Source organism: Helianthus annuus, chromosome 4 (assembly GCF_002127325.2).
Source record: "Helianthus annuus cultivar XRQ/B chromosome 4, HanXRQr2.0-SUNRISE, whole genome shotgun sequence".
In the NCBI taxonomy this organism is placed as follows: domain Eukaryota; kingdom Viridiplantae; phylum Streptophyta; class Magnoliopsida; order Asterales; family Asteraceae; genus Helianthus; species Helianthus annuus.
The window spans coordinates 163,410,214-163,425,439 of record NC_035436.2 but is presented as its reverse complement, the minus strand read 5'-3'; the positions used below and the strand labels follow the sequence as shown (position 1 = coordinate 163,425,439).

Here is a 15,226-nt window from a genome sequence, read left to right as displayed (position 1 = left end):
TTAATAGCTTTTTATGTGAGGAATGGTTTTTTACTTTTTTACCCTTAATGACGCGCGTCCACGTAAAATTGGTGTTATTTACTAAAATGCCACCACACCAATCTAGTCCATAGATTGTTTTGATTGGACGATCAATAAGCGTTCTCACACTTTTTACCGTTTTCTGTAAATCCTGACCATATATATATATATATATATATACACACACACACACTAGTGGGTTGACATGCGTAATACGACAGTTGTCACAGAGGTTTTTTGGAAAGCATAATCTAACCTGTCATGCCTTAAACACAATTTTTTTTTGAACGGTGACTTTCTTTTTGAGTGACCCAATGTCACACCGCCTAATCGGCGGCCCTAGCCAAGTCTGCCCAGACTTACGTTGTCTTAACCGGGCCCGCGCTGGGTTGGCCAGACTTGGTTACGGCGTTCCCCCGGAAACCGTACTGCCTCCACACGAGTTGCCTCGCTGAAGTAACAGCCGGATGAAAACCGGGGTGCGGCTCAGGATCGAACCCCCCTCGGTGGGTTTGTCACCATCATTGCCCAATATCCACCCAAATCATGTATTAATTATGAGAAATTTATTAAAGAGGGCAAATTAGAAACTATTGCATTGAATACTTGTACCCAATGTTTTAAACGTTGTAACAAACAACTTAATTTTTTTGTGAAAATTACTATGTAATCTACCTAAAATGTTTTAAACTATATTCAGCAAAGTCATTTCAATTTCATGCAAATGATTCCAGCTGTGGTTGATGCATTGGAAATGATGGGGAAGAACTCAGGTTCGACCCTTGATTCCACCCGAGTTTTCTACTACAGTGCATTTATTCCAGAGGGTCGGCTCTTGTGGAGGGTGCAACTCCTGTCATGTGGCAGGAGGCTGGAAATTTTCTCGGGGACAGCGTAACGCCCCTCTCGACCAGGCGTGGGCCTGGTTAAGACAACATAGTCCTGGTAATGAGTGGTGTCGGGCCTGCGTCTTACGGGTGTGAATTAGCCGTTTGTTGTGAAGTTCACCTGTCAAAAAAAAATAATAATTCAATTTCATAACTGACACCTCATTTATTTCAATTTCATAACTGACACCTCATTTATGTTGCCTTTTATGTCTCAGACTGGAGGTATGGAGAGCCTTATCTCTAAGGGGATGGGTCGTCATGTAAGCGGGGCCTAAAGAGGATGGACCTAGGGGGTGGGGGATGAACCCCTTTTTCATATATGTATGTATGTATAGGTGTGTGTAGGAGAGAGGAGCGTCAACACCGGCTTGTGGAGGACGGAGAAGCAAGGGACGGGCATGGGGACGGCCCCATACCCTCCAGTCTCATTAAGTGTTATTTATTAGTAGTAACTTTTAATCTGTTCATGTCAGTTTGTGTATTGTGTTTTCATTTGGTCCATGACAAGTTAGTTGTCCTTGCTGAATGCAGTTTGAAATTTCAACTACCCTCAGCCAAACCTCATAAAAGGCTACCTCTTTATAAATACATACACTATAAGCATAAATCAGAATTAAAAAAATGAGAAACATGATCGAAGTTTCCCAAGGTGTAAAGGACTCTGAATATGGCAAAATAATGTTCTCCAATGTGATGGTTACGAGGAAGAGAAACCTTTTCATGGGTCGTACATGGAGGACTCTTGATATCAAAATGGCAGTAGGCATTCTAGCTGTTCATTTGTTGGCACTTTTCGCGCCGTTTACGTTTACATGGGGTGCATTCTGGGCGGGCTTTATCAGCTACGCGTTGCGTGGAATTTTTGGTATAACTATGTCGTATCACCGAAATCTAGCACACCATAGTCTCAAGCTACCCAAATGGCTTGAATATACCTTTGCTTATCTTGGAGTACTTGCTTTGCAGGTATGGTTTATTTTCTACTTTCATGCATGAAATATTTACTCGCAAGTCGCAACAATGAACTGAACATGACATTAGAGGTAGAAGGACACAGAGAATAGTGTCACTACATCTTAATTACCAAGCTTTTTATGATAAAAAATCCTTTCTCTTATAGTAACAAATGTATTCCCACTCTTTTTTTTTTTTGTCATTATTGGTGTTTACGACTGCACAAGCACATGCTCTTTTCATGTGCAGGTAAACACCTAGCGGGTAACATTTAACGTGGTGTGTCACCTACGCTAACTTTCTTATCGTGACTTGTTTAAATTAACTCTAATGAATTCATATATTTATATAGAGGGATCCCATATATTGGGTGAGCATGCATAGATATCATCATCAATATGTTGATTCAGAGAAAGATCCACACTCTCCAATCTTTGGATTTTGGTTTAGTCATATGGGTTGGCTCTTTGACAGTGGTTACATTCTTGAAAAGGTACTTTCTATGCTCATATTCCTAAAAGAAAAGAAAAAATGTCTCTAGTGCCCGCTTATCTTGTTTAAGTTGAAGATGTATGATTTTGCAGTATCAAGAACGTAAAAATGTGGAGGATTTAAAGAATCAAGCATTCTACAGATTCATCAAAAGAACCTATCTATTGCATCTGTTTGCATTTGCTGTCATTGCTTATATTTTTGGTGGATTTACCTACCTCGTGTGGGTCGTGGTAAATAAGAATTTATTTCATTACTTTTCAACTTTGTGAAACAAGTGGATGCAATTAATGTGCTCAAGATATTATCTACAGGGAGTTTCAACCACATGGGGATATCATGTGACTTTTCTTGTGAACTCAGCATGTCATATATGGGGAAATCAAGTTTGGAACACCGGTGATCTCTCCAAGAATAATTGGTAAATTTACATGAAAATACAATATTCATTTATATATGTTAGTATGTGTGACATTAGTTTTTGGAATTTACATGTTAATCAGTTATCCTAAATGTATACAGGTGGGTAGCATTGGTTACTTTTGGTGAAGGGTGGCATAATAATCATCATGCATTTGAGTATTCAGCTCGACATGGATTAGAATGGTGGCAAATTGACTTTTGTTGGTATATGATAAGGTTTCTTGAAGCAGTAGGGTTAGCCACCAATGTTAAGTTACCAACCGATAATCACAAACTTAAGAAGTCATTGGCATCTCTTAACAAGTTCAAGTGATCAGTGATTGTGTGTGTCTATATATATACACACATATATTTGTAAGGGTTCGTCTACAAAGGACATTTTTCATTCAAAGTGTGAGAAATCTATGTGGGCTTTGTGTTTTAAACTTTAGGCATGATGGTATAGATTCTTTTGACATAATATTATATAGAAAAACACCAAACGATGCGAAGAAAGTAATCAATGTGTTTCATATTTGATGCTTAGAATACATTTGATTGTATTCTATATTGTTGTGTTTGGTGGTTTTCAATATAACATTATCCAAAGGCATCTAAAACATAATGTCTAAAATACAAAACACAATACCTACATAGACTTCTCACACTTTGTAGGAAAAATACCATTTGTAGACTAACTCTACCGTGTGTGTATAGATATATATAATATTTGTTAAGATTAAGTGTATGGTGTGTTATTTGTCTGTACCACTTGTTGGTTTTATTTAAAAACTTTGTTAAATTGTTATTTGGGTATTATTATTATTATTAGTAGCGGAATTCCACGCGCGTTGTAACGTGAATTCGGACGGTATCGGTTTGTTATCATATTGGTACGGTACCGACACCCAGTATAGCAACCAAAAGATATAATCTAAAAAAATAAAGTCATGATATGCACAAAAGAATATCGACACGTGTTTTACATCGATTAAATATATAAGCAACACAATATATAAAAACCTTATGGGCTAAATTCATTGACTAGAATAATGACATAATAAAATGTAAGTGTTGGTAGAATTTACTTCTGAGAAAAAAACTGGTCTGGATTTCAAACATCCTGTAAAAACCCTTGGTTTTGACTGATGTCGTCCAAGAGTTGTTGGTAACATGCCTGCATAGTAAACAACCATTTACTCATTGTCGCAACAGCTATATAACAATAAGCTTATATATTTAAATGGAGATATATATAGATAAAAGCCTCGTCTGTAATATCGTCCGTTAACATAGAATGGAGAGGAAGGTACGGTACCATCCGTTAAAACGGTTTGAAACAACGGCGACGTGTGCAACACATTGATGTCGTTGTTTGAACCTAGAACACCGAAATATGAATGCCAAATCCATAAATCATTCGACGCCACCGCTTCTAGTATGATGCTTGGTCTTTTGATGTCACCCCTAACATACGCCCCTCGCAACTCTCTTGGACAATTTTTCCACTCGATATGTGTACAATCGATGCTACCGACTACCAAGCATCCCTGGAAAATGCCATCTAGCCTCATGTGCGGCGTAAATACGTGAGATGTCGTGGCTCGTCGGTTTACGTAAAAACTCCTTACCATACAACTTAATGACCGCGTTGCAAAAAAATTATAGACATTCACGGGAAGTTCTGGACGCCATAGCTAGGTATTCATCATATTGATCGGGAGGGTTAACTGTCGCTAGTTGGCGAATGGCGGACATGCATTTTTGTATCGGTGTGAAACTTGGTTTGCCCCTCGCATCGTAACCTTCTTGAAACCATTCCTCGCTTGCTTCGATGTCTCCAACAATCTTTAAAAATAATTCTTTGGGTAAATGAGACCGATCTCTAAACGTTCGGCATTGTAGAGCGGATTCTCCACAAAATAATCGTTCATTAACACTTCGTTGGCACGTATACGATCACGGTCTACCATCTTCTTCTTTGGGCGGGACGAACTAGTATCAAGTTCGTTATACACCGACACAAAATATTTTAGTGTCTCATTGTCGGAAGACGACTCGGTATCGCTATCGCTATCGCTAGACATCGGAAACGTCGAATCCGTAGGGAACTCCATTTGAGAAAGTTGTAGATTGTGTGAAATGTGTTTATGTTTTGGTGTGGGTGAAATGGTTAAAAATGGAGATATATATAGATAAAAGGTTTAAAGGGTTTTTTTATTAAACTTTATCATTGAATAATGGTCGAAAATGGAGCAACGGTCAAATTCGTTCAATATTCAACGCGTGATATTATCAACGCGTTACAATTTCAACGCGTTAAACAAAGTGGTGGCGGCGGTGTGCAAAAAAAAAATAACGAGTGACGGGGTGCCCATCACGGACCACCCCCACTCCCCTTATAAGCTCAAACAATATCAATTTGTTATACAGTTCCCAACTAAATAACGATAAGCGCAAAGAATATCGCCTTGTTGTATAGTTGCCTCAAAAGTAACAAGAGTACAAAAGATAAAATTTAATCTGAACTAGAATTACCACCCGTCGTAATGCGGTGGAGGATTTATTAGTTATATATGATATTAGATGAAATGCAAATGTTTCTTACATGACCGCGAGCCTGTGTGTAAAACATAGAAAAGAATAACAAAGTCGATCTCTGACCCGCGCGTTGTGACAAACCTATCAAACGGGAAAAAACAGACGCGTTGCGATGAGCCTGTTAAATGGGAAAAGTGGATGAAAAAAACGTTGAACCCCGCACGCACATTGCGGCGTGTTAACTCGGGAAATTCAGAACGAAACGTTAAACGGAAAATCTATGAAAGAGAAAAAGCATATGGGATCAAAATTGAAAGTAAAATAGTATTGGGGTTAAGTTGCAAAAGATGAAAAACTTTGAGTTAAAAGCAAAATAATCAAAGGGGTTAAATTGCAAAAGAAGAAAACTTTTGAATTATAAGTGAAAAATCAAATTAATCAAAGGGGATAAATATTAAAGATTGAAACTTTACACTTAAATTGTTAAAGATTGAAACTTTAGTATTAGAAATGAAAATTTCAATTTTTTAAAAAAAAAAACTCCCAAAGCCAAGAATACAACAACCTTAAGCATAAACATGTTGCTAAACATGAGCCAGTAAACGGGAAAAGTAGATGAAAAAAAACGTTGAACCCACACGCACATTGCGGCATGTTAACTCGGGAAATTTAGAACGAAACGTTAAACGGAAAATCTATGAAAGATGAAAAGTATAAGGGATCAAAATCGAAAGTAAAATAATGTTTGGGTTAACTTGCAAAAGATGAAAAGCTTTGGGTTAAAAGCAAAATAATCAAAGGGGTTAAATTGCAAAAGAAGAAAACTTTTGAATTATAAGTGAAAAATCAAATTAATCAAAGGGGTTAAATTATTAAAGATTGAAACTTTAGACTTAAATTGTCAAAGAATGAAACTTTAGTATTAGAAATGAAAATTCCAATTTTTTTTTTTTTTTTTTTTGAAAAACTCCTAAAGCCAAGAATACAACAACCTTAAGCATAAACATGTTAATTTATAGTTTTATAATTATAATATCTGCCAGCTAAAAAGCTTATTGAATCGAGACATTAAATTTTCTAGTTGTGCAGTGTCATTAAGGGTGGTCGGTATGGCTTGTTTGAGTGGGATCGGTGAATGGTTTCACCGATCGGTGAACCACCCCTACTGTTTAAATGGTGAGTGGGGAGTAGGAGAGAGGGAGAAAAATCGATAACTATTCACCAGAGGTGGAGGAGTGATGGAGAAGAGAGAGAGAGGAGAGAAGAACCAATCATTTTTTTAATTGAGTGGGTGTTTGAATCATACCTAGTGTTTGAGTAGAAAATGGAGAGTGAATGGGGGGAGTTGACATGACTTTATATCATTTGGTAGAGCAAACTCAAACACCCTAACTCACCCCAACCGTACCGTCCACCCTAACACACCACATAGTTTATTAAGGGTGGAGGAGTGGTCACCATTTGGGAAGTGATAACCTTATTTTCTAACCAATAATGTCATGTCATGTCAAGTTCCCACTTCACTCCTCATTTTACACTTAATCACTAGCAATTGTCAAACACATGGAGAGTGGTAAACAATAAAAAAAAAAGATAAATTTGTGATTGATTGGAAGGGGTTAGGACCCGTTATTAATCCCCTCTCCCTCCCACCTCTCTCCTCTTCCCCACTCGGTGAATACTCGCCGTTTTTGTCCCTCACCATTCACCAAAGGGGTGGCATCCCCTTGCCGCTCGGTAAATCCCACTCCCCGATCAAGTCCCCGCAACCACCCCCTCCACCCTAATTCGATTAATAGATTAATAGTGAATAATCCCGCATTATAGGATAAACCCGAAGGGGTGAGGTTGCTAATACCTAGACGACTGATTGAGACAGGTTTTTATAAGATTTGCCACGACTAAGAAATCTCAAGGTGTAATTTCAACCTATTAATATGAACATGGGTCAACTGGACTTGTAATATTAACAAACATTAATAAACTTGTCCCAAAACGGTTTACTAATGGTTAATCTGTCAGGCTTAAACTTGAACTGTTAAATGTTAATCGTATGTTTGGGCTTGGGCTGATGCTAGTGATTGATATATTACAACCTACTACACCTCTGCCTTTGTACTTCATGTCTTAGTATGTAGAGCATGCATAATTTCATGATACCCACCATGTCGGATTGATTTATTGAATACATTAATGAGAATGTATCCAATAATTTCAATCATTCTAAAAATGTTGAATTTTAAATAATATGCAAACAATAGAAAGTTATTTAACCAAAATAAAAGAAGAGGAAAGAAGGAGCTTAATGCAAAGGTGATAGAAGTTGAGGGCGTGTAATGGAAATTCAAATATGACGGGAGGAGTAGTGGCCTGGTTATAGCTATTTAAATTGTTTGACACTCGAGACTCGTTCGATTCTGCTCGATCGAAAAATGTTTGAAATTTACTCGTTCGATTCTACTCGATTGAAAAAGGCACTCGGTTCGGACGGGTTCGGTTTGAAACGAACCGAGCATGAGCAAAGGTCCGCTCAGTTCGGTTCGACTCGGTTTGCTCAAATTATTTTTTAATATATATATATATATATATATATATAGAGAGAGAGAGAGAGGGGGGGAGGGAGATAGAGAGAGAGAGAGAGAGAAGCCGGTTAACGTACAATACCTCTTATCCTACATTAAGTACGCGATGCCCACAGCCGTACGATCTTCAATCCATCAAACGTGGGCTAAACTAATTTATATCATGAAATTAATCATATTAATATATTCAAATCTTACCGAAAAGGTTAAAATCGTCATTACGATATCGTAATCTCTGTAACTGACAGAAGATAGTTCAAAATCAAAACCTAAATCAAATTCAACAACCTGAGATTCTTCTTCCCAACCTCCCTTCGTTCTTCTTGCTGCGATTTGATTATAATATAATATGAACCGCTGATTTGGGGGTTCTAGTTGAAGAACAATAACATCGACCGACTAACAATCAAAGAAGATGATCCAGGTTAATTACTGTACTATGTGAATTCAGTGTTTTCAAAGAAGGGTTTTTAGACCATGCGAAATGCATTTGAACATGCGAAAAACATTTGAAAAATATTAAGTTATATCTTGGTTATGGTTTTTATAAACATGCGAAAATAGGTTATGTCGGGATTATTATAATATGCGAATTCTAATGCTTGATTGCATATAGGTTTGGTATATTAAAACATGCGAAAAATATGAAAGCATGGTTTAAAACATGCGGAAATAAAGTTGATATTGTGTGTGGTTTATTGTAACATGCGAAAAAGCTGTGAAAAAAAATAGCCAGGTTTTTTATAAAGTGCGAAGTCTGTTTCGAGCCACATGCGATTTTATATACATTGATGCTGATGATTTCATATAGCTATATCCACGTTGATTAAAGTGCATAATAAGAAATTATGAATTGAAAGTATAATAACTATAAAAAACCAATATATGAATAAAAAATGAATTTAATATCGATGTGACTGTAATGTGACTTGTAATGATCACTTTTAACATAAATACTCTAAATTTACCACCCTATCTACATAATAAATTTACTATTTTAATGTATAATACTCAGCCATAACAACCTTCCAGATTAAGACACCAATACAAACACACACAAAGAAAAATACGAGATAACAAAAAAAAATGCCTTCTGATGATTCTGAACAATTGACGAACATTGCAATAAAGGAAGTATTGTCAACTCGCACGTTGATAGAAATTAGCACTGATGTCAACTCTTCTCACTTGATTCTTGATGTGCAGAGGAAGATTCTTGCAGAAATCAAGAAAAATCAAGACATGTGGGAAAGACTCCTTGAAGAACCACCATCGAGCTTCAGAGACGTCGCATTGGAGCACATCAAGGAACAGTCTCGAGCTGATGACTTGGTCTTCTCTTTTCTGAATGATACTCTGTCTACAGTGAAAGAGAAGATGGAGTTCAGCTCCACAGAACGTGACAAGGTCTTTGCTTCGAGGAATTGGGTTTCTCTTGATCATTTTATAGTCTTTTGCTATGTTAAACAAGACTTTTATGTTTATTATGTTGTATTCTGCTTATTTTGTGTACATATTTTAAACATTTGATGGTTTATTACTTTTATATATATATATATATATATATATATATATATCGCATGTTGGTAACACATTCAAGACAACATAAATCACATGTCATAGCATGCAAACACAAAAAAATCGCATGTTGCATTACTTATAAACTCATGTATATCGAATCGCATGTTTAGATATTAAAATCGCATGTTAGTATACTAAAACCCCATGTATATTAAATCGCATGTTTATCGTGTAAAATCTCATGTACAATTAAAAAATGGCATGATTCTTTAATCATCATCATCTGAAACCTCTTCCCAAACATCTTCTTCACTACCATCATCACTCCCTTCACTATAATCTTCGAAATCATCTTCCTCTTCATTAACTTCATCTTCAACTTCATGGACTTCATGGCTGGGATCTTTTTCAATCTGGACTCCCTTCATCTTCTTTTGTTTTTTACCTTTCAATACACCGCAAGTCCGAATATCATGACCTTTTTTATTGGATACACTACATGTCCTTGTCCTCTTCCCTTTACGGCTGATCATTTGTTCCTTCTTTAATTTAATCCTTTTATGCGAGCAACGGCCTTTGTTTCTTATACCAGTTGGGACACGGATAGTAGGCGGTGTATCATTTGCTGGTTATTGATAACCAGTTAACTTTGAAAACTGGTCAAACTTTGGTTCAAGTGGCTTGGTTATGCGACTCTAGTCCACTTTTTCTTTAATCTCCTTCATTTGATCCCTGACTAGAATGAGTTGATCAAGATCAGTAATCAAATTGCTAACCAGATACTCCCCTGTATACATGATTTCATGAGCAATCTGTTTAGCCTTGTATTGCTCATCCTTTGCATCGCCTTTACATCAAACGTGGAGTTTAATTCATCTGGAACCACATCTTTTGTCCATCTCTTCATAACATATTTGTTTGGTATTTCTTTAACTCCAAACATCTTGAAAAGAAAACAGATGTGTTTACATAGCAACCCGTACTGTTCAAATTTCTTGAAACACACCTACAAAAACAATAAAAAAAATCAAAATTTAAAATCGCATGTGTAGGTGAACAAAATCGCATGTGTAAAAAAATGAGTTAATTGAAAAATAATTTAAATTCGCATGGGTTCGTCAAAATCGCATGTTGTAAAATATATTTTGTATTAAATTCGCATGGATTTCTAAAAATCTCATGTTGTAAAATATATTTAGGGGTGTAAACAAGCCCAGAGGCTCGAGAGCTACTCGTGATCGGCTCGGTTAAAAGCTCGAACGAGTCGAGCCTTAACGAGCCCGAGCCCGAGCTCGAGCCTGAAATAGAGCTCGTTTTGTTATCAAGCCCGAGCTCGAGCCTGAAATACAAAGCTTGTTTAGGCTCGCGAGCCTAAACGAGCCCATACAAAATTTTAATTTTTTAATATATAATATATTAATAATGATGATAACATTGATGAGCCGAGCTAGAGCCGAGTTTTGGCTCGTTTTAGCGATGTTGAAGTGAGCTCGAGCCGAGCTTTTAGCTCGTTTAAGGTTGTTCTCAAAATAGTTCGAGCCGAGCTCGAGCTTTGGGTTTTACTCGCGAGCCGAGCTCGAGCTCAAAGAAGTAGGCTCGAACCGAGCCGAGCTCGAGCTCGAGCTTCATAAAAACCTAACGAGCCGAGCTCGAGCCTGGTCGAGCTCGGGCTCGGCCCGGTTCGTTTACACCCCTAAATATATTATGTATTACCTCTAAAAACCCTTCTCCATGAGCTTAAAAGTCTTTCAACGATATCTCTAACTGGTCACCCTCGATTTTGGTGTCCATCGGCAGACATTCACTAATAGTTCTGTATATCTCTGTCTGTTGATCAAAGAATATAGACCTGGTGTATATCTTAGCAGCATCCGCTTCCAGAGTAGTTTTTCTCCAATCAACAAGCTCAGTATATCTTGAAATATGATCATTCTTTCTATGATTGAACCTTTGGACATCCATTGAACCGTCAAAATGATTCATAAACTCTACAAGAGTCAGTTGTGAATTAGCTACTTGGCAAAAAAAATGGTTTTCACTCTCTGATCTTAAAGTTGTTCTCATAAGTCAAGACATTGGCTCATGCCAGTAAAAAGCCGGAATCCACATGGATCTCATCATAAACATTTCATCAATCCATTAATTTTGGGTAAGACCGAAGTCAATCATTACCAATTTCCACTGTCTCTCAAATACTCCTGGCTCAATGGAATCACTCCATATAATATCGCACATCTTCCTTTTAAACTCCTCATTATTGCACAACTCGTGTCCAACCTACACCAATAAATGGGTTTCTTATCAGCATGTAACGGATATATAGTGTAAAAAAATGCTAATGACACACAGTATAGCATAGTCTACCTTATCTGCCATTTTTTTCATTATATGCCACATGCACAATCTGTGTCTGCTGGTAGTAAAAACACCCTCGATAGCCTGTTTCATCGCAGGTTCTTGGTCTGTCACTACAACCTTCGGCTGACGTCCAAATGAATTTACAAGGGAATTGAGAAGCCATTTATAAGACTCAGTGCTCTCCGATACCAGCAACCCAGCTCCAAGGGTTACATTTCGACAGTGGTTGTCAATCCCAGTGAAGCGAATAAACACCATCTTATACCTAAAATTCAATATAATTAAAAATTATTGCAAAAACATCAAATTGATTTGGTTCATGTTTTAGTAACATGCGAAATTGACAGTATAATATGTGATATATTCAACAACTAAGTTAATGTTTATTAACATGCGATATTCCCAGTTTGCGAAATCATATAACATGCGAAAATACTAAAAACGTTAATGTAACACTTACTTGTTTGTTTTGAAAGTAGCATCAAATGATATCACATCCCCGAACTCCATAAAGTTACGCTTGCATAACCAAACGACCCAGAACAAACTAGTTAGACGTTTGTCCTCATCAACAGAATATTCAAAAGAAAAATCAACTAAATATTCTTTTTTATCAGTCAGCCTATTGATCACCATGTCAGCGTCATATTCTCCTATATAGCTATTACTTCGAGTTCTAAAGTTTTTGCAATCATCGACCGTGGTGCCAACTTTCTCAAAACCACCATATCGCTTTCTCATTATATGAAAAGCTTTGACAGGGCCAAGGTTTAGAGTACCTAGTTCCCATATCATTTCCTCTTGGACTTCTGACAATTTCTTGTAGGTTGGCAGCATATGAATATCTTGTGGACATACAAACTTATGATTATGACCATCAACAAATTTCTTGACTGTAAATGAACTCTCATCCACCGAACAAATCATAAGTTGAGCTTTGTACCCAGTTCTGATGGTTCCTCTATTCCTTGTTTTGTATGGCTTTCTTGACTTCGAATGAGCATCGTCAATAAACAATGGCTTATGTCCCTCTTTAGAGCAAACAAAATACTTAATTTTGATTATACCACCACTATGGACTTCACCACCTTTGCGGGAAGAAAAACCAGCTAACTTAGCATATGTTTGGTAAAACACGTATGCTTGTTCGACAGAACTAAATTGCATTCCAACCACAGGTGTAGATGATGCTTCAACCTCCGGAATATAAAGCCCTTCATCTACAGAATTAAATAAAAAGAGACAACAACATAATAAAAACTACATGCGATTTATCAGACTCATAACATGCGATTTATTGAAACTCCAAACTTTCATGTTATGAACGTGCGAATTCTTGGACTCATAACATGCGAAATTGACATTTTGATTAGATGTTTTATACATGCGATTTATGATATCATAACATGCGAAACAAGCATTTAGGTCTAACTTCACATGCGAATTGTTAGACTCTTAACATGCGAACTTAAACACTTTGATTCAATATCAATTATTCTCTAATAACATTGAAAAACTTCCAATAAATTATAATCACACAATAACAACTGACATTGCACAATTTAAACATCTGAATTAACAAACGTACTATTGGAACACTCATTTACACCACTTGTATTTGCATTTGTATTTGCAGAATTAGGATTTGTGACTTCATCAATCGTAAGTATAACAACCCTAGAAAACGCCCTAAAATGCTCCGTAGACAAGAAACCGAACCCGTATAACTTTAATTTTTATTAAAAGCAAATAAAATCATTATCTTCACTCGCTTGCGGGCCGCGACAGGGATACCCTGGTGTGTTGTGTGGCGCGACAGGCCCTTTCTTGCCGGACACCCCTTGTGCCACGTATCCCGTAATGTGTTGAGTCTAGGGTCATGATCAGGCAACCCTAGACGTAGCTAGGGTGCCCTCATGGGGCGCGAGAGAACCCCCTTGGGCCGCTCGCGGGGCGCGAGAGACCCCCAAAGAACCTATAAATTGAGCCTCAGTTCAGCATTTCAATTCGTTCAATCTCTTTTCCCTCTCTCTCTCTCTATTATAGCTCGAAAATAGCAGTTATAATACCCCTCTAAAACACGAAGCTCTGCCCTGTTGTAAGTATTTTAACCCCCGATCACTAGTTCGTTACCCTACCCAATTGATCTAGGACCCAGCAACGCATGTCAAGGCTCTGCCTGACTAGGTCCGTTGGGGTTCTGTCTGGTGTTGTATGGCTAATGTGATTTGGGTTATTTTACTAACACGCGTGCATTGTATGTTTTTATTAGAAACTCAAGAAAATAATTAATAGATATCTCCAAGAAACCCGTAGAAAAACATAAGTTTACAATATGAGTCCATTCTCTTTTCTCAAAGTTTGTGAGCCATATTTAAAATGCTTTACAAAATCTCAAATGTTTCCAGTTATACTTACAGTGATTAAGTCTTTGTATTCTACAAAATAATGTCGGTATTATGGGGTTTTGTACACACTACTTGATAATCTTCACAATTGGACACGGGTAGCCAATGTGTGATATGACCATAGTCACAGATCCGTCGAGTGACAAGTACTTGGAGATTTTGGTTAGATATAAACATTGTAATCGCTCTTAATACTATGAAGTTATTACAATGTGTTTTTATAAAATGGAATGTACTCGCCAGTATTTCTTGCTGCTAAAATATTTTTAAAACGCGTTCAGGTAACTTGATGTGAAAGTTATTAGAAGCCAGCTGTGGAGCACTAAAGGCTTAAAGAAAGTAGCTATAAAGTTACCTAAATAAAAAGTTTATGTTTTCAACAAACCCTATAAAGATATTATGAACGAAATATGGGTTTTTATCCCATTTGTTTATTATATAAATTTGGTGTTTTGAAACTCTGAAATTATTTCCTAACTACGATCCTGATGCTTTAAATTCCGCTGCCAAATTAATAAACATCGATACCACTGGCTCGTGTTCGCAGCTCCCGCTCCCGGGGTGGGGTCGGGGGTTTTCCGACTGATCGAGCATCTTCAAACTCAACGTCTGTTTTCCGTCCGGTACTGTTCTGTAAATCCATTGAAAACAACAATCAATTCGAACCCTAACGCACAAAAAAGAAAACTGCAGTGTATTGTTTTGAGAATTATGAAAATTTGAAACTGATGCGAATCATAATTACCTGGATAGTGGTGTAACGAACTTCTCGCGATCTGATTATTGAATGAATAGACTAATTTGCTCTCAGCTGATTGAATGAATTGTCTGATCTACCCTTACGAAAGGAAAATGAATCAGGGACACGCGTATGGTTGTGGTTATAACGTACATAATGTAGGATTAGGGTATTTGTATTCTACACTTCCTCTCTCTCTCTCTCTCTCTATATATATATATATAGGCTTTGGATCGGTCGAGAACCAAGCCGAGTTGCGATAACCGTAGGAACCACTCTAAAAACCAATAGTTTTTTGACACCTAATCAATCCAACCT

The 15,226-nt window shown here is 37.1% G+C and overlaps 2 protein-coding genes across 2 annotated transcripts; one reads left to right on the top strand and one right to left on the bottom strand.

Moving 5' to 3' along the window:
- Nucleotides 1-1,508: 1,508 nt before the first annotated feature.
- Nucleotides 1,509-3,567, top strand: LOC110937199 (palmitoyl-monogalactosyldiacylglycerol delta-7 desaturase, chloroplastic). The gene is made up of 5 exons (XM_022179591.2): nt 1,509-1,877; nt 2,218-2,358; nt 2,450-2,590; nt 2,672-2,778; nt 2,880-3,567. Exons 1-5 carry the CDS (start codon nt 1,533-1,535, stop codon nt 3,091-3,093), a joined length of 948 nt encoding a protein of 315 aa, XP_022035283.1. The 5' UTR covers nt 1,509-1,532; the 3' UTR covers nt 3,094-3,567.
- A 6,531-nt stretch (nt 3,568-10,098) lies between these two features.
- On the bottom strand, nt 10,099-14,812 carry LOC110933854 (protein FAR1-RELATED SEQUENCE 5-like). The gene is made up of 8 exons (XM_022177056.1): nt 14,698-14,812; nt 12,868-12,981; nt 12,222-12,792; nt 11,768-12,026; nt 11,560-11,680; nt 11,169-11,391; nt 10,345-10,409; nt 10,099-10,250 (listed from the first exon to the last, which is right to left on the bottom strand). The coding sequence occupies exons 1-8, from the start codon at nt 14,810-14,812 to the stop codon at nt 10,099-10,101; spliced, it is 1,620 nt and encodes a 539-aa protein (XP_022032748.1).
- Nucleotides 14,813-15,226: the final 414 nt, after the last annotated feature.

Bases quoted from the DNA above. Each gene is read 5' to 3' on its own strand.
- LOC110933854 (XM_022177056.1), bottom strand. From the start codon at position 14,812: ATGGATTTACAGAACAGTACCGGACGGAAAACAGACGTTGAGTTTGAA. The intron at 12,027-12,221 runs GTAAGTGTTACA...ATTGAATTTTAG, and splicing joins GCTACTTTCAAAACAAACAA to GTATAAGATGGTGTTTATTC. The intron at 10,251-10,344 runs GTTTGGAGTTAA...TTTGATGTAAAG, and splicing joins ATCTGTTTTCTTTTCAAGAT to GCGATGCAAAGGATGAGCAA.
- LOC110937199 (XM_022179591.2), top strand. From the start codon at position 1,533: ATGAGAAACATGATCGAAGTTTCCCAAGGTGTAAAGGACTCTGAATAT. The intron at 2,591-2,671 runs GTAAATAAGAAT...TATTATCTACAG, and splicing joins CCTACCTCGTGTGGGTCGTG to GGAGTTTCAACCACATGGGG. The intron at 2,779-2,879 runs GTAAATTTACAT...AAATGTATACAG, and splicing joins GATCTCTCCAAGAATAATTG to GTGGGTAGCATTGGTTACTT.